General features: G+C 48.2%; 5 protein-coding genes across 7 annotated transcripts; all 5 read left to right on the forward strand.

Moving 5' to 3' along the window:
• Positions 1-234: 234 nt before the first annotated feature.
• Positions 235-3,831, forward strand: LOC4347230 (lysM domain-containing GPI-anchored protein LYP4-like). Its single transcript, NM_001422781.1, has 5 exons — positions 235-1,080; positions 2,627-2,744; positions 2,875-3,039; positions 3,153-3,184; positions 3,272-3,831. Exons 1-5 carry the CDS (start codon positions 417-419, stop codon positions 3,496-3,498), a joined length of 1,206 nt encoding a protein of 401 aa, NP_001409710.1. The 5' UTR covers positions 235-416; the 3' UTR covers positions 3,499-3,831.
• Positions 3,832-4,967: 1,136 nt separating this feature from the next.
• LOC107276372 (probable plastidic glucose transporter 1) lies at positions 4,968-7,492 on the forward strand. Of its 3 annotated transcripts, none has more exons than NM_001422782.1 (6): positions 4,968-5,565; positions 5,660-5,806; positions 5,877-5,950; positions 6,170-6,258; positions 6,720-6,834; positions 6,984-7,491. In NM_001422782.1, exons 3-6 carry the CDS (start codon positions 5,900-5,902, stop codon positions 7,179-7,181), a joined length of 453 nt encoding a protein of 150 aa, NP_001409711.1. In that variant the 5' UTR covers positions 4,968-5,565; positions 5,660-5,806; positions 5,877-5,899; the 3' UTR covers positions 7,182-7,491. The 3 variants fall into 3 exon arrangements, with proteins under 3 accessions (NP_001409711.1, XP_015651445.1, XP_066159962.1); XM_015795959.3 differs by having other exon boundaries at positions 4,988-5,565; positions 5,698-5,806; positions 6,984-7,492; XM_066303865.1 differs by lacking the exon at positions 4,968-5,565 and having other exon boundaries at positions 5,681-5,950; positions 6,984-7,492.
• A 4,247-nt stretch (positions 7,493-11,739) lies between these two features.
• On the forward strand, positions 11,740-13,424 carry LOC4347231 (aspartic proteinase nepenthesin-1). The gene has a single exon (XM_015755917.3). It carries the CDS (start codon positions 11,951-11,953, stop codon positions 13,274-13,276), a length of 1,326 nt encoding a protein of 441 aa, XP_015611403.1. The 5' UTR covers positions 11,740-11,950; the 3' UTR covers positions 13,277-13,424.
• Positions 13,425-15,382: 1,958 nt separating this feature from the next.
• LOC4347232 (uncharacterized) lies at positions 15,383-17,328 on the forward strand. Its single transcript, XM_015757177.3, has 4 exons — positions 15,383-15,577; positions 16,487-16,697; positions 16,820-16,886; positions 17,109-17,328. Exons 1-4 carry the CDS (start codon positions 15,475-15,477, stop codon positions 17,148-17,150), a joined length of 423 nt encoding a protein of 140 aa, XP_015612663.1. The 5' UTR covers positions 15,383-15,474; the 3' UTR covers positions 17,151-17,328.
• Positions 17,329-19,153: 1,825 nt separating this feature from the next.
• LOC4347233 (aspartic proteinase nepenthesin-1) lies at positions 19,154-20,633 on the forward strand. The gene has a single exon (XM_015757173.3). The coding sequence runs from the start codon at positions 19,205-19,207 to the stop codon at positions 20,564-20,566; it is 1,362 nt and encodes a 453-aa protein (XP_015612659.1). The 5' UTR covers positions 19,154-19,204; the 3' UTR covers positions 20,567-20,633.
• Positions 20,634-21,563: the final 930 nt, after the last annotated feature.

Genomic DNA, 21,563 nt, shown 5'->3' on the forward strand with positions numbered 1-21,563 from the left:
TAATCAGCACGCTCTTCAGGACAAAAAGGAAAAGACGCAACCGTACACTGCCAAGATGCCAAGCAACTCCGTTGATCTGATCAAAATCAGATTGGATCAGAATACAAACGGCACAAAACAAAATTCGAACGAACCAACACCAGCTTCTCGCAGATCTGGATCCTCTGCATTTGCAGTCTCGCAGATACTCGCAAGCACCCTCGTAAAAACCTCACCCTCCCGTACTCACACCTCATGTGATCCCAGGTCTGCAGTTCTGCACAGCCGAACACAAGATCCAAAACCCCCCGCACGCTTTCCAAAGCAAAGCACTCTCTCGACATCGCCCCACTCCAGGTCAACAGTCTCCACTCTCACTGGCTCGCAGTCGCACACACTCCCACGCCTCCGCGCTCCCGACCACCGTCGCCATCATCATGCCACCACCCTTGCTCCTCCTCCTCCTCCTCGCCGCCGCCGCCGCCGCCGTCGCGCCCGCGCGGTCCAAGTCGACGCTGGAGTCCTGCTCCTCTTCCACCGCCTGCCCAGCGCTGCTCTCCTACACGCTCTACGCCGACCTCAAGCTCGCCGAGCTGGCCGCGCTCTTCTCCGCCGACCCGCTCGCCATCCTCGCCGCCAACTCCATCGACTTCGCCGTCCCGGACCCCGCCGACCGCATCCTCCCCGCGGGGCTCCCGCTCCGCGTGCCCGTCCCCTGCGCCTGCTCCGACGGCATCCGCAGGGTCACCACCGTGCGCTACGTTGCGCGCCCGGGCGACACGCTCGCCTCCGTCGCCTCCTCCGTCTACGGCGGCCTCACCACCCCGGACTGGATCAGCGACTCCAACGGCATCCTCGGCGCCAAGCCCGACGCCGCCGTCGACGCCGGGACGACTCTGTTCGTGCCGCTGCACTGCGCCTGCTTCGGCGGCGTCGACAACGGCCTCCCCGCGGTGTACCTCACGTACGTCGCCGGGAAGGGGGACACCGTCGCCGCAGTCGCGCAGAGGTACCGGACCACGGCCACCGACCTCATGAGCGTCAACGACATGGCCACCCCCGAGCTCGCCGCCGGTGACATCATCGTCGTCCCGCTGCCAGGTGAGCCCTTTTCTAGCTTCAATTCATAGCTTCTTCTTGGATCTGGTAGTTTTTGGTTTTGTTGCTTTGTGCTACCGAGATGTATTGCGTGGTTCGTTGGTAATTAGATCCATGGCCATGGGTGGTTAACCGACAAATTTGGTTGGTAATTTTACTCCATACTCAGTAAGAAGTAGCAGTAGGAGTACTATACTGACAGTAATGTGATTAGTCTAGTGTGTCCTTGGTAATTTAGTGCAATGCAGTAACCGCACTGGCCACAAGCCTTGCTACTGCGAGCATGAGATTTACTCCGAATTCTGGATACGGGCATGTGCAGATTTGTAGTACTAGAATGCGTCTAATCCGATCCTAAGTTGCTATATTTTGGGACGGAGGGAGTATCTAGCTTTGATATCAGAAAGGCCATGTTTAGTTCCTATGCAAAAACTTTTTATCCTGTCATATCGAATATTTAGACATATACATGGAGAATTAAATATAGATAAAAAAACTAATTACACAGATTGCGTGTAATTGTGAGATGAATCTTTTAAGCCTAATTGCGCTATGATTTGATAATGTGGTGCTACAGTAAATATGTGCTAATGATGAATTAATTAGGCTTAATAAATTTGTCTCGCAGTTTACAGGCGGAATCTATAATTTATTTTTTTATTAGATTACGTTTAATACTTTAAGTCTATGTCCATATATCCGATGTAACACGCCAAAACTTTTCATCCTGTAACTAAACAGGGCCAAAATGCTTCAAGATTCGTGAGGTGAAACATGAGTGCCAGCAATGCAGCGCATCACTGCTTGTCTGCTCAAATTGTTTACTAGTGCCAGTTCGGATGCTCTGTTTGTGTATCTGCACGTACTGGCGCTCTCAGCTTTAAAATAAAAGGGTCCATGCATGAAACTTTACCTTTCCACTGCTCCTTTTGATCATTTGCTGTCAATTAAGCTGACACCCAAGAAAAGGAGATGAAAAAAAAGGTGTAGCATGCAGCACGATTGCACGACATAAATTTGACAATTAAGAATGTTCAACACAAACTTAGAGAGACTTTAATTTCACTATTGTGAGAAAGAAAGTGTTGTGTCGTTTTCTCTGTTGTGAATAGCTGAAAGGTCTTCTAGAGTTCTTAAGTGCGATCCATGTGTGATGCATTGAAAAAATTAACGATTTTCATTTGTGCACATAGATTCAGCACTGAAAAGCTGTGCTGTTTTCCTGTTTCCTAAAAGGAGGTTGGTAAACAAACTAAACACTCTGCTCTGAGTTTCTAGACCGAATTGTAGTTCCGATAATTTCTGAAGGGAAGTGGCCAAAAGTTTCAATCCCCTCCATACCCAGATGTTCTGTCAGATCACGGACAAACAGGATTCTATCATAATTAATCAGTGGCCACTACAATAGCCAGTACCTAGCTACAGTTAGTACATGATTGGTCCATTTCGTCCTCGTCGTCACTGTTATCCCTATACCGTTTTCTGCTTCATTTATCTCACATGCAATTAATCATGACGGAGTACCATTTTTTTTCTCTCGAACATGCAGCGTGCACATCATCATTCCCGGCGTTCACGGCGGACTACGGCCTGGCGGTGGCGAACGGGACCTACGCAGTTACTGCCAACCGGTGTGTCCAGTGCAGCTGTGGCCCAGGCAACTTGGAGTAGGCACCGATCGATTTCACCCTCCCATCTTCAATCTGCTCCAGATCTTACGCGAACCGAGAGATTTCTCTCCTGTTTCTGACGCTGCCGTTGCCCGTTGCTTTGCTTGCTTTTGCTCTGCTGTTGCAGCCTGTTCTGCGTGCCGGCGCCGCTCGCCGACTCGACGTGCTCCAGCATGCAGTGCGCCAACAGCAGCATGATGCTCGGCAACTTCACTCTCCTCATGACCAGCTCCGGCTGCAGCGTCACGTCCTGCAGCTACGGCGGATTCGTGAACGGCACAATTCTCACCACGTAATTGATCAGCTTTTTTTTTTTTGTGTGTGTGTGTGTCCCAAATCCATCTCGCATTTTGCTATTCAGAAACCGTTGTCTCACCGTAGCGATACATTTTGTGCATCTTTCAGGTTAACCACAGCACTCAAGCCTCAATGCCCAGGTATAAAATTCGTGCTCAATTATGTCTCAGTTCACCATTTCTGCCTTGAAAAACCGAGACTTTATGCAGCTCTTGCTTTTCGTGCAGGTCCGCATCAGTATCCTCCGCTGATTCCGCCGCCGACGTCGTCCTTCTTCGAGACGTACCTCGGCCCTTCGCCGACGCCGATGGCATCCGAAGGAGGCGTCATGGCCGGCATGGCGCCGACGAGCACCCCGGCGGCGAGCTCCGGCCCTCCTCCGGCCGGCCGGCACGTCGTCGGCGACGTTCTTGGGGCGTTCGCTCTCTGCCTCGTCGGCAACCTGCTGTGGTAACAGAGCGGCTCTCGCCGTTGATGCTACATAATTTTGTACAGAAGCTGTGGCCGGCTGTGTTTTTGTCGGGCAGCGTCGGGTTGTGCCCAATTTTTGTTGCGTTCATTCGATTTGTCTGCCACTCACTCCTGTGGAATGGCAAACACAATTACAGAAGCGCAGATCTCTCCAGCGCGGCTGTAATGGTCCTGAATTCCTGATGCTATTGAGAATGTGAGTACCGAGTAGTGTGCTTTTTATCGACGCTTTTTACTGTACCTTCTACTACTGATATGCTTTTTAGGGCACCCACAATGGTTATTTATAAACTCTCTACAGGAGATTCATATCAGCATATTTTTCTACTTGGAAGATATTAAATAAAGAGAGAGAGCAAAACTGTTTACTAACTTAGAGATAGTCTATAGAGAAAAACGAGGCAATACATGAGAGAGCTATAGATACCCATGTAGACATACTATTGAGGTGATTTACTATTAATCTAGTCTATTGCTGAGATGTACATGTTTTATAGAGAGCACCTTACTTTACTATTACGGGTGCTCTTATATGCGTTTCCCCAACGCTAATCATCAATCAATAACTCTCCTAACCCCACTGTTTTTCTCATTTTTTTAAATTCTTTTTAGGCTATCTTATATTGTTTTACACGTCGCTGCTAATCCCTCTTGCTCCTTGCGCGTAAGGGGGCAACCGCCCATAAGCGGTGCGCTGGTTGATCAAAATTTGGGGAAATTTTTTTAAAAGTAATATGATTTTAATGGAAAATCGCAAAACTATAGGTCAGTTAGTCGAAATCGCAAGTTTAGCACTCTATCGAACAACCGTGGTTCGACAAGGTACCTATCGAACAACCACAGTTCGATAGGGTACCTGTCGAACTGCGGTAGTTCAACAGGTGATTAAAAAAATTAAAAAAAGAGAAAAAACCGTGGTTCGACAAGGTACCTATCGAACAACCACAGTTCGATAGGGTACCTGTCGAACTGCGGTAGTTCAACAGGTGATTAAAAAAATTAAAAAAAGAGAAAAATCACTGTTGCACACTGTTCACAGTACCCTATCGAACTAAGGCAGTTCGATATGTGACTGCGAGCACTGTAGCATCACTGTAGCGCGCTGTTCACGCAACCCTATCGAACTTTGGCTGTTCGATATGTCCCTGCCTAGCATTGTAGTGATACTGTTCATGTAATTTTTTATTTGTTTTTGGACCACCTACCCTGTCGAACTGACGCAGTTCGACATGTACCTGTCGAACTGTGGTTGTTCGATAGGTATCCCTGTCGAACCGCGGTTGTTCGACAGGGTGCTAAACTTGCGATTTCGCCTAACTGACATATAGTTTTGCGATTTTTCATTAAAATCATATTGCTTTTAAAAAAAATTCAAATTTGGGCGCTGTGGTGGTGTGCATGCGTGCCGGTTACGTGGTGAAGGGGCTGCTGGCTAGATTGGATAAGGAGGGGAGGAGGGTGGAGGGGAGGGTGAAGGCAGTTTTGGAGGCGGCTCCGCCGGGAGGGGGGATGGCGGTGGCGGCGGCGGCCAGATGCGGAGCTCCGACGCGCGCCCGCCGCTCCAGACCTCGAGAGTTGCGGCGGCAGAGGTTGGATCCGCCGCCGCCGAACTCTGGAGCGGCGACGGCTTGCGGATCCGCCATCCCCGACCTCGGAAGCGGCAGGCGGTGGCGTTGGGAGTTAGCGGCAACGGTGGTCCTCGGATCCGGCGGCGCCACCCTCGGGAGAGCTGGCTCCACTGCCGTCGGGAATGGCTACGGATGCGGCGATGGGGACATCGGCGACTGCGGCCTGCTCGCGGATCCCGCCGCCTCTCCTCCCTCTCTCCTTCGTCTTCTTCGACCCCAGCGGCCGAAGGTCACGGGTCAGCGGATCCGTCAGCCGTTGATCCGGCCGCTGGCAACGACGACGACGACGGGAGCGGTGGCTGCGGCTGCGGCGAACTCCCGCCCTTGTCGTTGAATGCGCAGGCGGCGGGCAGCGACAGTCATCGGTGGTGAGCCGGGCGCCGACCAGGCTGGTAGCGGGGAGCAGGGGGTGGCGACTTAATGTCTGTATACTTGTTTCTATTTGTTCCTTCCCTTTGCATTATTATGATCTTTATTTCCATGATATTAATAGCTTAATTTCTGATGTATATGCAGTTGCACTGATTGGAGGGTCCCTTTTCTTTCTGCAACAGTTTGCTGGCATAAATGGCGTTCTGTACTTCTCATCATTAACATTCCATGATGTTGGTATTACCAGTGGTATCTTGGCAAGCTTATATGTTGGAATAACTAATTTTGCAGGTTTGTTAAACTTGTTTTATAATGCTCTACTTTGCGGTAACTATTCATAAGCTCATGGACCAAATTTCAGGGGCAATTGTTGCTTCAATTTTGATGGATAAGCAAGGTCGAAAGAAACTCTTGACAGGAAGCTATCTTGGAATGGTATATATTGCTTCTACCGATGCTTTTCAGGAAGTTTTAATATAATATTTTATAGTTGAGTAAATTCTGCATTGTTTTTCTTGTTTCGGAGGAGTTATGGCAAGTGTAAGCTATGATGAGTATATAATTTTTTATAGCATGATTACTGTTCTGGAAATATTGTTGTGATCTGCTGTAGTCCTTAAACAAAACCTGATGCAACTTTTCTACTTTTTGCAGGCACTTGCAATGTTCCTAATAGTATATGCTATTAGCTTCCCCCTTGATGAAGGAGTTAGCCATGGCCTGTCAATTACTGGAACTCTGTTGTATGTACTTCTGCATTACTTTCTTTTTCATATTCTTCATTCCACTTGCTATGATACAATGTTCCCTGGTAAAGTACTTGTAATTAGTATTTGAAAGAATTTTACTTGTTGAACATGATAGCTGTTTTTTTACAGAGGTTACTACAAAGGGTGTCCCTTTTTTGGAACCTTTGCTTTGAGGTCTATTTATGATTGCTGTGAATCAAAATCCTTGCTTGGAATATGGAAAATTCACGTGTTTAATTTCTCAGTTTGCCATTTACCTTGCATTGCTGATGGATAATTTAAGCCATTCACCTTTGCATTGCTGATGGACAATTTTAAGGATCCTTTTCTAGCATATTTATACTCTACTTCATGATCTGGCAACTGATCAGGTCTCACACATTTTGTGTTTATGGAACAGTTAATACTAACCGATTTTTTTTATCTCACTTATTTATTCATCTTTACATTTCCAGGTACATATTTACATTCGCCATTGGAGCCGGACCAGTTACAGGAATCATCATACCAGAGCTGAGTGGTGCTCGGACACGCTCGAAAGTTATGGGCTTCAGCTTCACTGTACATTGGGTATGCACTTTCCAACTGTATAAAATCGCCTTGTAACTCTCCTTGTGTAGTGTGTAGTTTGTATGTACTCTACATTGCCGCTTCAAGTCAAGATATGCAGTTTATTAGTCCTGTCTAATTCAATACTTATGGATTGGGTTGTTCATCAGATATGCAATTTTCTGGTGGGACTGTATTTCCTGGAGCTTGTGAAGAAGTTAGGCGTTGGAGCCGTCTATGCAGGTTTTGGTGGAGTATCCTTCTTGTCAGCACTTTTCGCCTACAATTTCATTGTCGAGACGAAAGGACGTTCTCTTGAGGAAATCGAAATGTCTCTGAGCCCTGCTGCCCCTGGCAAGCGAGAGTGAGACACATTCTTTCATTCACTTACGCAGATGGATCAAGCATTCAACCACTCCAAGGAGTTTTTTATCCATGGGGTACTGGAATTCCAGATTGTTGTTCTAATGATCCAACCTGCTTGTCAGTGCATATAGTGGTTATGTTATGTAGAAGTAGTAGCCATCCAGCAGATCCATGTTGTCACCTTACTTGTGTAGTTATATAACCATGTATATAATGGATCACATTACTGAAGAACACACACCTCAGGCTGTTAATAGGGCAAGCAGATGAAGTAACCATGCAAATAAAGAGTAGAGGAATTGCCATTGTTTTATGCCTTTCCACATTTTGTGCTTTAATTATATCTGCCTTGTTCCAAATTTGTTTTGGTGACAGTTTAAGCCTCTTTTGAGTGGTGGGCCGGTTTGAAAATCTTTTGAGTGGTGAGCCGGTTTGAAAATATAAACACGGTTTGCATTTGCATTACAAATGCATATTTCTCGATTTGAGAAAGTGCTGTCAAATCTCAATGCTTGCAAAAACTGAACTCTAATGTGATAAAAAGTCATTCACTTTTTTTTGTCGAGGTGTTCAAGGTAAGAATCTCTGAACATCAGATGTTCCCAAAGCTAAGCCATCAGTCAAACTGTGCATTGCCATGGCTTTCTACAGTCCACAATCAACTGTATTAGTTTTTTGAGTTCCATAAACCGATCAGCTGATCAGTTGCTGCTGATCTGGTGCAGGAGAAGACGACAAGGTAATATATAGATAATCGAGCTGCAGTGGAGTAGAGTTGTTTTAGAAAATGTTTCAAGGCATTATAAATTCAGTCTTGATAGTTCTTTCGAGATGGTGCTCTCTACTGACACTATTTTACTATCCTCGCTTTGGAAGTGATCTCGACCATTGATTTATAAGTTCTTGGGTGTAAAACTTATAAATCAATCTCAACCATTGACCATTCTTATTGTTGCCTCCTCTGTTGGCGTATTTGAGAAAATGATTATGCAGGATGTATGTGATCTGATGTTGCACGTGAAATTTGATGTTAAGCAAGAATTAGGATCCTTTGCAGTAACACAACAGAATTCGGCAGATTATGTAGTTGATCTTTCTTTATAGATAGGGACAACAGACAATGTAGCAGTTGTGATTGTTCCATTGGGATCTCATTATAGCTCTAAAGTTACACTAAAAGATTGGTATATATGCTTGAAGAAAATTTCAGGTCATCTATTTCACCATTACAAACCATTCCAAACCAACAGAAATCAGGTAGGTTTAATGTACAAAACTCAAAAAGTTCTTTTTATTGCAATCACTCGGCGATTTGTAGTCATGGCCACTTGGGCAATTTGTACATTATGTTTTGTTTAGAATATCGAGCTTTTCATTAGTTTTTGAGCAATAATAAATTACTCCAATAAATTTCTATTGTATTACATTATCTATTTGTTTCAAATACATCTTTAGAATTGAAAATTATTTTGTTTATATGGTAGTCATCCCCTACGTGTTTAGGGTTTGTTTTGATTAAGCTGTTAAACATCCTTGCGTGCGTTGCTGTGCGCGGCGTGGCGCCGCGCTTATACTTCTAGTTGGGCTAATTGGGCTAATAGATGCCATCAAGCTGTACTGCTTCCCCCACGCTAATTGGGCTAATAGAGGCCCCTTACGCCGCACTGCTTCCACCACGAGGAAAGAGGAGAGGATAAAGGATAAAGAAGTGGTGTCACTGACCTTTGGGTCTCACGTACATTTTATTTTGTTCATTTCTGATTGTAATGCCACTTAGATGCCGCATCAGATGAGGATTAGGTTAATGTGACATGTGGACAACCACTGTCAATACTGCTGAAGGAGTTGTTTTACACCGGTTTTACTAGTTGAATGGATCGGTATACCCGATTTTAAGGTTAAGTGAAACAAATCATATTCGACATATATTTGAGGAAGTCAAATTGTGCATTTTCCAATCTAAACACGAGTGTTCGGTGCATAGAGGCCCAAACGTAGCATTTTCATTATGCACATAGATGGCCAAATGAGCCGCCCGGCCTGTCACGGCTTGACCATGACCGGGCCCGAGCTGAGATCAGTCAGGCCGGCACGGCCCGACCTACACGCTGAGCTGGGCCATGCTCGCCCACGGGCTGCACCAATGGTCCAGGCACGACCCAATAAGACTCGGGCCGCCTCGAAGGAACGATAGTCCATCGTGCTTCTTCATGGAATAAGTCTATTTTGCTTCCTCAATCTCTTCGGGCCGTGTCTTATATGGCTAGAATAAGTCAATTTTGCATCCCTCTTCTCTTTAGGTCATGCCTTGTATGGCTGAATGAAGTCTATTTTGGATCCCTCAACTATTACTTCCCTGCTCATTGGACCGTGTTGTGCCGGGCTGGCCCACCGTGCCATGGCATCATCCCAGGCATGGCCCAATTGTCGAGCCGGGCCAACACGAGCCTGACACCAGTCGTGTCGTGCCATGCTTGGGCGGGCCAAATGGTCGTGCCATGGGCTGGGCCATCGAGCCTTGGGCTTTATGGCCATCTATAGACAATAGCAAAGAGACCGCTCATGAGCGCAGTCGCCCGGTTTCCGCTGCTACCATCTCCACTATGGATAGCCGCCAACACCTATAAAAATCAGTTGATCATCGAAAAACACCATTAATCGTTCAGGTTTGATGATGGTGCTAGCTCCGGCACTGACTATGGACACTCCTACATCCGCATCAGTAGAGCACGAATGTTGGAGCCTTTCCTGCTTGTGGCAAGCAGGGGGTCCTCACCGAGGCGCACATCAAGTTGGCGAGCTGCCTTGCCCATACTTAAGGATTCGGGTCCATAACCACGAGTACATGTCAAGTTGGCGAGCTGTCTTGCCCATACTTAAGGATTCGGGTCCATAACCACGAATTCCAGTGCACTAGATCTTGTAGCACTCTTGGGTCGCAGCATACGAGATGAGGAGAAGAAAACGGAAGAAATCTGCGCAGGGATCGGGACGGAGTCTCGTTAATTCGTGGGGTTCAAGTTGGCGCGTCTCCATTGGCGGAGCTAGGAATTTTATAAGGCCCGGGCAAACCTAACTAAAACTGTCAACTCGTATATGTAATGTATATACTCTCATTTGCTACTACTTGAAGACAAAACAATTTTACTAGTTCAATATGCGCGCACATTTTCATTAGTTGAAAAACAATACAATTTTATTATAATCGGACGAATTGGATGCATGGTGCTTAAGTGTGTCACATTAATCATTGTGAAACAGATAAGTTGGCAACTGGTAATTGGGCAACATATCCAATGCACACAGGCCCTCACGTGTACATACGTGCACACCAACTAAAAAATGTCACCAAAAAATCTAGAAAAAATCATACACATACTTTCAATTGTATTACACCTAGGGTTAAAATCTTAACGTCAAATTCATTATATTTTAGCCGTAACAAAAAAACAAAAAATCTGACAGTTTTAAGGTTGCAATTTTGTCAGAATTTTATCTTTTTTGTTATTCTGTATGTAGAATGAATTTGAAGATGCGACTTTGCACATAAATGTAATACTATTGAAAGTACATGTATAAATTTTCCTAGAATTTTTTGTGATAATTTTTAGTTGGTGTACACGGTGTGTACACGCGAGGGACTGTGTGTATAGGATACGCTCCCTGGTAATTGATGGTTAGTACATCCCAATTGAATGCTAATGGCTGAAAAGTCTGCTGCTTGTGCCAAGTCTTCTAATTAGAAATCTAATCTTCTTGCTTTGCTTGAAAAATCATTACATCGGTTGATTTTACTGCGGAGAAATCAAGCAACCTTTCCATGGTTTTTGCTCCCGCAGCCCGGGCCACTGCCCGCCCAAACCGGGCGGTGAATCCGCCGCTGCGCGTCTCCATCTCCTGACTCTGATGGAAGTATGGAACTGATCCCGGTGACGGCCGTTTCGTTGGCTGCTGCACATGGCCTCGCCTTGCTTACAAACCCTCCCGTTGTTTCAATCAACGTTCATTTCGAACTTTGTCGACCTACTGCTATTGGTACTTCTGCTGGCTGAACCGCTGAACTTGTGTACTACCTTCCTCCCTAAATGTTTGATGTTGGTTAGTTCGATTTTGAGCCTTCTTTAAACAACTTAAAACTCATCTAGACCTCGAGGAGAATGTGACATTTTTTTCACCTTATGATATATTAGAGTATAAACTTATAGGATGTAAATCTTTGGGTTATTAACCTTCTTGCGTTTGTTCGGTCGAATTATGACTTCTGAACTGAGATCCTTTTGTATCTGTTCCTTTGGTTCAGATTTCAGAGTAGTATGACTTGTAGGATCGCTACTGGATATAATTTTTTTTAGATAAATATGACAAGAACTTCGATAGGCGAAATAAGCACACGCTCGCGACACAGATCTCTAAATCTCCTACCCTAGCTTGCGTTGATTGGAAGGGACGGAGAGTTTGAATAATATTGCATCATTGCAAGCTCCCCTCGTTTCCATACCCAAATTCTCTGCTCCATGGCCAAACCACCATAATTTAGTACATGAGATGATGAGAATGAGGTGTATACACCCCATTAATCCAGCAGTTCGCTCAAGCACAAGCAAAGCCCTCATGTCTTCAGGGTCAGTGTCGAGTCCTACACTCGTGCATGGACACGGTATAAAACACAAACCCAAGAAGCCTTGTATCTCACTACATTCTACATCCCGTTCAAGGTAGTAGGGTAGTAGTAGCATTTGCTGCCGTGATACGCTCTCTGCTGCTCCAGAGAATGGCAAGCATGGCGGTGTTCTTGCTCGTCTTGCTGGCAGCGCTTGTTTCCGTGGATGTCGCCGCGGCGCATTCCGGTGGCGGCTTCGGCTTCAAGGCGACGCTTACCCACGTCGACGCGAACGCCGGGTACACGAAGGCGCAGCTGCTGTCCCGCGCCGTCGCGCGGAGCAGAGCCCGCGTGGCGGCGCTGCAGTCGCTGGCGACGGCGGCGGACGCGATCACCGCGGCACGCATCCTGCTGCGGTTCAGCGAGGGGGAGTACCTGATGGACGTGGGCATCGGCTCGCCGCCGCGGTACTTCTCGGCCATGATCGACACCGGCAGCGACCTCATCTGGACGCAGTGCGCGCCGTGCCTGCTCTGCGTGGAGCAGCCGACGCCCTACTTCGAGCCGGCGAAGTCGACGTCGTACGCGTCGCTGCCGTGCTCGTCCGCGATGTGCAACGCGCTCTACTCCCCGCTCTGCTTCCAGAACGCGTGCGTCTACCAGGCGTTCTACGGCGACAGCGCGTCGTCCGCGGGCGTCCTCGCCAACGAGACGTTCACGTTCGGCACCAACTCAACGCGTGTCGCCGTGCCGAGGGTCTCGTTCGGCTGCGGCAACATGAACGCCGGCACGCTCTTCAACGGCTCCGGCATGGTCGGCTTTGGCCGGGGCGCGCTGTCGCTGGTGAGCCAGCTCGGGTCGCCCAGGTTCTCCTACTGCCTCACCTCCTTCATGTCGCCGGCGACGAGCCGGCTCTACTTCGGCGCGTACGCCACGCTCAACAGCACCAACACGAGCAGCAGCGGGCCGGTGCAGTCCACGCCGTTCATCGTCAACCCAGCGCTGCCGACCATGTACTTCCTGAACATGACCGGCATCAGCGTCGCCGGCGACCTGCTGCCGATCGACCCGTCGGTGTTCGCCATCAACGAGACCGACGGCACGGGCGGGGTCATCATCGACTCCGGCACGACCGTCACGTTCCTGGCGCAGCCGGCGTACGCGATGGTGCAGGGGGCGTTCGTGGCGTGGGTCGGGCTGCCCAGGGCGAACGCCACGCCGTCGGACACCTTCGACACGTGCTTCAAGTGGCCGCCGCCGCCGCGCCGGATGGTGACGCTGCCGGAGATGGTGCTCCACTTCGACGGGGCGGACATGGAGCTGCCGCTGGAGAACTACATGGTGATGGACGGCGGCACCGGCAACCTGTGCCTGGCGATGCTGCCGTCGGACGACGGCTCCATCATCGGGAGCTTCCAGCACCAGAACTTCCACATGCTCTACGACCTCGAGAACAGCCTCCTCTCCTTCGTCCCTGCGCCGTGCAACCTCAGCTAGCTAGTCTCAAATTTCTTTGTGTCGATTTGGTTCATGATCTGTGTGTATCATGTAATGGAGGGTTTGGTTTATTAGGATGTTAATTTGGTTGTGTCCTCTCAGCCACAGTTGGATTAGTGGACTAATAATTAAGCAGCTCATTTGATTAGTGTGTGTATGTCTTCTCCATGAAATTTCATTGCATTAGACCATTAGGTATGTGTATGTACACTAAAAAAATCAACCATTAAGGAAAGGGTTTTCTATTGGTTTCTCATGTTCGAGATTCTGCGTTTCTCGAGGCCCAGCTAGCTCTCAGCTTAGTACTGTAATCCTTCAGTTTCGTTTTGATTTTTTTCTATTTAATTTTTATTAACTTAATTAAGTTTATACATATAAAAGTTTAGTAACATTTAATCACCAAATTAATTTCATTAAATAAAAAATAAATATATCATGATGATATATTTGTTTTGTGTAAAAAATTTCATTCTATTTTTTATAAATTTAATTAATTTTTTTTAAAAAATTAACTAGAAAAAAAGTTAAAACGTGGAGGGAGTATCTCACGAGAAAGAAAAAGCTAGCTCTCTAGTCCCACCTTTCAGCTACAAAGGCTAGGAAAAAGTACACCCAAGGTCTCTCAACTTGTCATCGAATTACAAAATCATCCTCCAACCATAAAACCGGATACAACACGTCCCCCAACTTATAAAACCGGTGCAAATTAGATCCCTAGATGGTTTTGACTCCGGTTTTATCCAACGTGGCAGCTGACTCAGCTTGGGACCCACATGTCAGCCCTTATTCCCTTCCCTTCTTCCTCTATCCTCTTCTTCTCTCTTCCTTTCTCCTTCTTCCCCTCCCCACGTAGGGCAGCTGGTCGGTGGGGGAGCGCGGGAGACCGGCGGCCGGCGACGGGCGATGGGCGACGAGGCGGCGGCGGCGGCGCTGCATGGCCTCCCGCGCCCGCCCTCCCACGCCGCCGTCGTCGAGGGAGGAGCTGGGCGCGGCCGTCGGGGGCGGAGCGGGGCTCGGCCGGCGGGGCGGAGCTGGGCACGGGCGGCAGCCGGCGGTGGAGGAGCTGGGCGGCGGCACCGTGGGAGGGCGGGCGCCCGATGGCCTTGATGACGTCCTCTGGCCGGCGGCATGCCCATCGGCGCCACCCTCGCAAATATGGTGGCCTTTGTCGACGACGACTTCGAAGTCTACACCGTACCCAGGCCCACTTCGACCTCCCGCTGCAGTCCACCACCTCGCCGTCGCTCGACGGCGACACCGACGACGAGTAAGACGATACGGCCGGCAGTGGCGCGTCCTGCTTTCCGGACCACCCCCTCCAGTTTAGGCGGCGGCGGCAACGCCTCTGCAATTCGTGGTCGAGCCAGTGACGGCGAGGTTGTGCTCGTCCGCCGCCCTCTTGTCTTCCCCTTTGGCTTCGACTCATGCGGCCCCGCCGACACCGACACGCATGACCTCATCGCTCGCCTCTTCGCCAAGGACCCCGCCGCCTGCCTCGGCTCCCCCGGCGGCGGCGGCGTGGGAGGGCGGGCGTGGGAGGCCATGCGGCGCTGCCGCCGCCTCGTCGCCCATCGCCCGTCGCTGGCCGCCGGGCTCCCGCACTCCCCCACCGGGCGGCTGCCCTGCGTGGGGAGGGGAAGGAGAGAGAGGAAGAGAGAAGAAGAGGAGAGAGGAAGAGAGGGGAGGGGAATAAGGGGCTGACATGTCCCACGCTGAGTCAGCTGCCACATTGGATAAAACCGGGGTCAAAACTGCTTAGGGATCTAATTTGCACCGGTTTTATAAGTTGAGGGATGCGTTGTATCCGGTTTTACGGTTGGAGAATGATTTTGTAATTCGATGACAAGTTGAGGGACCTTGGGTGTACTTTTTCCCAGAGGCTATTGTGCCAACATGCCGCTAGAGCCTCTAATCTTGATGGGCCTATATGGGCCGCAGTAGATGGGAGCCCAGGACTCACCGAAAATCTGTTTCGTAGCGGCCACGAACTCCAATTTCCATCGTGTGATTTATCTCCTTTTCTTTCGCCATTTTTTTTTGGGGTATTCGTAGCGGCTGCGTTTCCTCCTCCCTGTATAAAAGGCGGTGACCGCAGATGCATTCCATATCCACATTACCGCCTCCATTTTTGCACCGGCCGCCACTAATCTGCGGGAGAGAGCGTTCGTTCGTTCGCCGGCGAGAGGGAGAGTGGCAAGATGCAGATCTTCGTGAAGACGCTCACCGGGAAGACGATCACGCTGGAGGTGGAGAGCAGCGACACCATCGACAACGTCAAGGCCAAGATCCAGGACAAGGAAGGTATGCGCATTGGTCGCCATTTCTCCATCCGTTCAACTGTTGTTCTTCTTGTTGTTGCCATGTTATTGCTGATTGCTCCGTTGATCCGTACGTTCACACACCGTGCAGGTGCATATATCGCGTTTAGGCAACATATAGTGCTAGAAATCATGTCCTTTGCCCTGGTAGCGTGTAAACTGTAAGGTTTTCTCATTTTGTTTCGTGCAGTGCCCAAGTATATATATCGCACGTGAGTAGTAAGTGATAGATCGATCTGTTCATGTAGCGGTGTGTTTGTTACTGAGAAAATTAAGCAATATTATATAGCATTCTGGTTAGTCGTCTTCGTTGCGTGTTCCCTGTTGCCTTATTTAGGGCAGGTTTAGTTCCCAAACAAAATTTTTCACGCTGCTACATCGAATGTTTGGACACATGCATGCAGTATTACATGTAAAAAAATCAATTACACAGTTCGCCAGGAAATTGCAAGATGAATCTTTTAAGTCTAACTGCGCCATGATTTGACAATGTGGTGCTACAGTAAACATTTACTAATGACAGATTAATTAGGCTTAATAAATTCGTCTCGCAGTTTCCTGGCGGAATCTGTAATTTGATTTATTATTATACTACGTTTAATACTTTAAATGTGTGTCTGTATATCCGATGTGATATGCAGGGGCAAAAAAATTTTTTTTGCCAACTAATCAGGCCCTTAGTCGCTACTATTTATTTGAAACGGTGCAGATCAGCAGATCGGTCTTGTAACGGAAGAAACCAATGCTTTTCTGCACATCTAAACTGTATCTGGAGAGTTTTTTGTACTTTTGACAGTTCTAGTTTCTAGGATTATAATTGTATTACGCTTCGATTTCATGATCGCATTTTGTCTAAATTTAAAATTCTCATAACACCAAATCTGCCTGTTAGGTATCCCGCCGGACCAGCAGCGTCTCATCTTCGCGGGGAAGCAGCTCGAGGATGGCCGCACCCTGGCCGACTACAACATTCAGAAGGAGTCGACGCTTCACCTGGTGCTCCGCCTCCGCGGTGGCAGCAGGGGCGGCTACCCCAAGGGGATCGAGCCCAACCTCCGCGAGCTCGCGCAGAAGTACAACGAGAACAAGCTGGTTTGCCGCAGGTACATTTGCTTCGCGTCGCGCGCACTCGACCGATCGATTCATGTGCATTTACGCTTGAATCGAATGCTTTCATAAGATTGATCCTTGTGTGCTGAATCCGACGCACTGTCTTCTCCTGCAGGTGCTATGCACGCCTTCCCCTCAGGTCCACCAACTGCCGCAAGAAGAAGTGTGGCCACAGCAATGAGGTAAACCTTCATTTGCTAGGTTGCCACTTGCCATTGTTCATGTTCTTTGTTTTGATCTGCTGTTGATGACTTTATCTTATCAAGTCATATATCGGCACTTCTCACTGTGTGTTGGAATAGTTGTGATTGGCTTGATCAGTACGCTCTTGCGATGCTATGCTTTACTGTGCTCCAGTTGTGTTGCACACATCTGATGTTTCTTTTCTTCGTCTGATTTTTCAGATAAGGGCAAAGAAGAGGTTTATGTCCAAGCTTTCGAAGTGAACCACTGGAAAGCTCCGTCGTGGATCAGTTCAATCGACCGCCTTGCAGCTTTTATACCTTCTTATTAGTTACTTTGTCTCTTCATGGAGAGATGCTTATGAGATTTTGCTTTCAAGTTTCTGTTACTGGATTTTGGACAAATCTCTATGAATAAAGTTTTGGTATAAAATTTTATTTACTGCCCAGCTAAATTCTTTTGGGCTTATGTGAACGAGCATCCATACTTATCATGTTGAAAGTATGTATTCTTAAATTAACAATGGAATAACAATTAGTATAAGCACTTTCTATTTTATCAGACTAGATGAATGGCCAAAATTATTCATTCTCAAAGTAGGATCGGTTTGTGCATTGAGGAATGCACACCTAACTGGGCCGTCCTGTGCTCGTGCAACGCAAACCCTCAGGCTTCAGCCCATTATTCTCATTGTTCCTAGCACCTGAGGAGCCGCTGCCAATTTGGCCCGTCTAGCAGGCAAATAAACCTCCAAATGCCAATCCTAGTGTGTAAGCAAGGACAAATAATTTTCGAATTCCTTTTTTCGTACAAAGAAAAAGAAATTAATCAAACATCTACATCTGGTATATAGAGACTATGGTGGCGTTTGAATCTCCTGAAGATGAAAATAAAGATCAAGTGTTTCACGCAAAACGAGGTAATAATAACATGTGATTAATTGAGTTTTAATTATTACAAACTTGAAAAATGGATTAATCTGATATTTTAGAGCAACTTTTATATAGAAAATCTTCACACAAAACGTATCGTTTAGCAGTTTGAAAAGCGTGCCACGATAATCTAAAATTTCATCCTCTGCTACGAGCAGAAACGAACAGGGCTATGTACCTTATAAACTTGCATTAGGTCGTTAATTGGTGAACGGGATGTACTGAAACATGTAAGAGAAGTATCCGCTGGTGCCTGATCAGTTATTCAAAACTTCTTTTTTTTTGTTTCACCCATCTCAACAACACCAAGTGCCCACCCATTTTGCAAGTTACAGCCCTCTGTACTATCTGAAAGTTCTTTTGAACTGAAACTTCTGGACCTCTTAACCTGACGCTTGCTTGTGTCAAAGAGTCAAAGACCTTGCATGGATAGCTATTAAGCTCATAGCTGGTGGCCGGCCGGTGCCGTTCTTAACTTGTTAATCTCTCGTTGGTCGCCGCCGTGCACCCGAGTACCTCACTTGCGTCGTGACTAATCCTCCAAAAAATTGCATGCAGCAGAGCACATTCTTGGCCACGTTACATCAACATCACACCAAGCAACATTCCATTATGCAAAGGAAGGCATAATTCTGATGGCAAGCCTAGCCCAAGTAGTGGTGCAGATGAAATGGGACGGCATTTTTGAACTCGTACCCACATATGCTTTATGTCTAGTGCTCCAAATTCAGTAGTCTGCAAGCCAGGCATATCGTGATTAGATCAGAGAAACGTACAGTAGATGACCCCATTTAACCTGGACATGTCATCTCCAATCAATTTACTAGAGTCAACTGCATGCTCGGATGAAAAAAAAAATCCCCTTCGATTATTGTTACTTTTGTGTGTGTGCTGATGAAAGATTTAGATTAGGTCCGAATTAGATCCCCGGACATCACTCTTCAGAGCGTCTAGCTAGCTTCAGAATATATTTGGCCTTGCAGCAGGAATCCCAGCATTGCTCTTTTCACCGGGAGGCCTAAAATTTTGCAGGATTCGCCTCAGAATTCGGCGGTCACATCAAGAATTTCTAGCCGCGATCGCTGTGGCCTCGCCGGTGAGTTACAGGTCGCCAACACGGCGATGCCCCAAGAGCATTGGTGCGAAAGACTGCCGTGCAGAAAAGGAATTTTATAAAGCCTCATGGCCCCTTTTCCTTTCGCCGTTGCTTTCGTGCACAGCTTTCGCCCCCGATGCGTTCGCGACGGAACGGTGCAAGAATATTTCGAAGCCTTTTGTCAATGACAAAATCGTAGAATCTCTTTTGGTTCTATCTATCTATATATATAGGTCACTCGGTTGCACGAGCTGATTAACGGGGCGTTTTGGTTAGGAGATAATTAGACATGCGGGGGGTTTCGGTGGTGCTCGTGCTGATAGCTTGTTGGCTGTGTGGCTGTCCGGTGGCCGGCGAGGCAGCCTTCGCCGGCGACATCCGTGTCGACCTGACGCATGTCGACGCCGGGAAGGAGCTGCCGAAGCGCGAGCTGATCCGGCGAGCCATGCAGCGGAGCAAGGCGAGGGCGGCGGCGCTGTCCGTGGTGAGGAACGGCGGCGGGTTCTACGGCAGCATCGCGCAGGCGAGGGAGCGGGAGCGGGAGCCTGGCATGGCGGTGCGCGCGTCGGGCGACCTCGAGTACGTGCTCGACCTCGCCGTCGGCACGCCGCCGCAGCCCATCACGGCGCTGCTGGACACCGGCAGCGACCTCATCTGGACGCAGTGCGACACGTGCACGGCCTGCCTCCGGCAGCCCGACCCGCTCTTCTCCCCCCGGATGTCGTCGTCGTACGAGCCCATGCGGTGCGCCGGCCAGCTCTGCGGCGACATCCTGCACCACAGCTGCGTGAGGCCCGACACCTGCACCTACCGGTACAGCTACGGCGACGGCACGACGACGCTGGGGTACTATGCCACCGAGCGGTTCACCTTCGCGTCGTCGTCCGGCGAGACGCAGTCCGTGCCGCTCGGGTTCGGCTGCGGCACGATGAACGTCGGCAGCCTGAACAACGCCTCCGGGATCGTCGGCTTCGGCCGCGACCCGCTGTCGCTCGTGTCGCAGCTCTCCATCCGGCGATTCTCCTACTGCCTCACGCCGTACGCCAGCAGCAGGAAGAGCACCCTCCAGTTCGGGTCCCTCGCCGACGTCGGCCTCTACGACGACGCCACGGGCCCCGTCCAGACCACGCCGATCCTGCAGAGCGCCCAGAACCCGACCTTCTACTACGTCGCGTTCACCGGCGTCACGGTCGGCGCGAGGCGGCTGCGGATCCCGGCGTCGGCGTTCGCGCTGCGCCCCGACGGCTCCGGCGGGGTGATCATCGACTCCGGCACGGCGCTCACGCTGTTCCCGGTGGCGGTGCTCGCCGAGGTGGTGCGCGCCTTCCGGTCGCAGCTGAGGCTGCCGTTCGCCAACGGGAGCAGCCCCGACGACGGCGTGTGCTTCGCGGCGCCGGCCGTGGCGGCGGGCGGCGGGAGGATGGCGCGGCAGGTGGCGGTGCCGAGGATGGTGTTCCACTTCCAGGGCGCCGACCTCGACCTGCCGCGGGAGAACTACGTCCTGGAGGATCACCGGAGGGGGCACCTGTGCGTCCTCCTCGGCGACTCCGGCGACGACGGCGCGACGATCGGCAACTTCGTGCAGCAGGACATGCGCGTGGTGTACGACCTGGAGCGGGAGACGTTGTCGTTCGCCCCGGTGGAGTGCTGAGAGGGCACCACGTGTCAACTGAAAATCACTGTAGTTATTTTTTTTTCTTTCTACTCCTAGTTGACTCTTTTTCCTGGGCCGTACGATATGCAGACCGAATCGTGGAGCGGTACTGGTGTCCTATACGAACGACGAGCGAGCACACAACAATAAAGGTAGCCCCTTGAAAACACGTTTAATACAGGGGTTAATCATAAAATTTTAAACCCCAAAAATTTGAATTCAAATCATGGTTACTGGGTGAACCATCCGTTTCATATACTCGGCAATTTTAACTTTGATCTAGTTTGATCACTTCTATTTTATAAATAAACTGGAAATATTTAAAAATATATTATATTATTGGAGTATGATATATGATAAATATAAAAATATACACTACACCTTGTTAATTATAATCAAATGATTTAAATATAACATTGCTCAAACTAGAGCAAACGCAAGTTAAAATTATCAAATATTATGAAACGGAGAGAGAGTACTTGCTTGCTCGAATAATAGCTATTGTGATTACTCAATTTAATTTTCTTTGGGGTTTCACATCATTTGCCCACGACCTTTTATTGCCCAACGCTGAAGGAGAATATGAGTTTAGTTTTTGAAAATTTTAACGGGTTTTTAAATCTAGGCCTTTCATTTCTTTTTGCCAATAAACTACAATGATAATATCAACTCAAACTCGTAGTAGAATCAAGGGATAATTATTTCTACTAGTGATAGAATTTATATCGCTAGTAAAATTACTAGACCATCGTAAGATACAACTAATCCATAGTTAAATATATGACACTATTGATTTTATTTTTTTTTCAATTCTGAACACTATTTTTCTACTAGAATATATAATATACTAATAAAAATATAATTGGAAAAATATTTATAAAGAAAAATCTATCCATTTGATTTTTAAGTTTTCAAACTAAATATTTTGAGCTATTAATGGTCAAGTTTTTGACCAAATAAAATTAACTGCAACACATTTAAATATGAAGAGATT

The sequence above is a fragment of the Oryza sativa genome, chromosome 9 (assembly GCF_034140825.1).
Source record: "Oryza sativa Japonica Group chromosome 9, ASM3414082v1".
NCBI lineage: Eukaryota > Viridiplantae > Streptophyta > Magnoliopsida > Poales > Poaceae > Oryza > Oryza sativa.

Bases quoted from the DNA above. Each gene is read 5' to 3' on its own strand.
- LOC4347231 (XM_015755917.3), top strand. From the start codon at position 11,951: ATGGCAAGCATGGCGGTGTTCTTGCTCGTCTTGCTGGCAGCGCTTGTT.
- LOC4347233 (XM_015757173.3), top strand. From the start codon at position 19,205: ATGCGGGGGGTTTCGGTGGTGCTCGTGCTGATAGCTTGTTGGCTGTGT.
- LOC107276372 (XM_066303865.1), top strand. From the start codon at position 5,828: ATGCTCTACTTTGCGGTAACTATTCATAAGCTCATGGACCAAATTTCA. The intron at 5,951-6,169 runs GTATATATTGCT...TACTTTTTGCAG, and splicing joins CAGGAAGCTATCTTGGAATG to GCACTTGCAATGTTCCTAAT. The intron at 6,835-6,983 runs GTATGCACTTTC...GTTGTTCATCAG, and splicing joins TCAGCTTCACTGTACATTGG to ATATGCAATTTTCTGGTGGG.
- LOC4347232 (XM_015757177.3), top strand. From the start codon at position 15,475: ATGCAGATCTTCGTGAAGACGCTCACCGGGAAGACGATCACGCTGGAG. The intron at 15,578-16,486 runs GTATGCGCATTG...TCTGCCTGTTAG, and splicing joins CAAGATCCAGGACAAGGAAG to GTATCCCGCCGGACCAGCAG. The intron at 16,698-16,819 runs GTACATTTGCTT...CTTCTCCTGCAG, and splicing joins AACAAGCTGGTTTGCCGCAG to GTGCTATGCACGCCTTCCCC.
- LOC4347230 (NM_001422781.1), top strand. From the start codon at position 417: ATGCCACCACCCTTGCTCCTCCTCCTCCTCCTCGCCGCCGCCGCCGCC. The intron at 1,081-2,626 runs GTGAGCCCTTTT...TCGAACATGCAG, and splicing joins CATCGTCGTCCCGCTGCCAG to CGTGCACATCATCATTCCCG. The intron at 3,185-3,271 runs GTATAAAATTCG...CTTTTCGTGCAG, and splicing joins ACTCAAGCCTCAATGCCCAG to GTCCGCATCAGTATCCTCCG.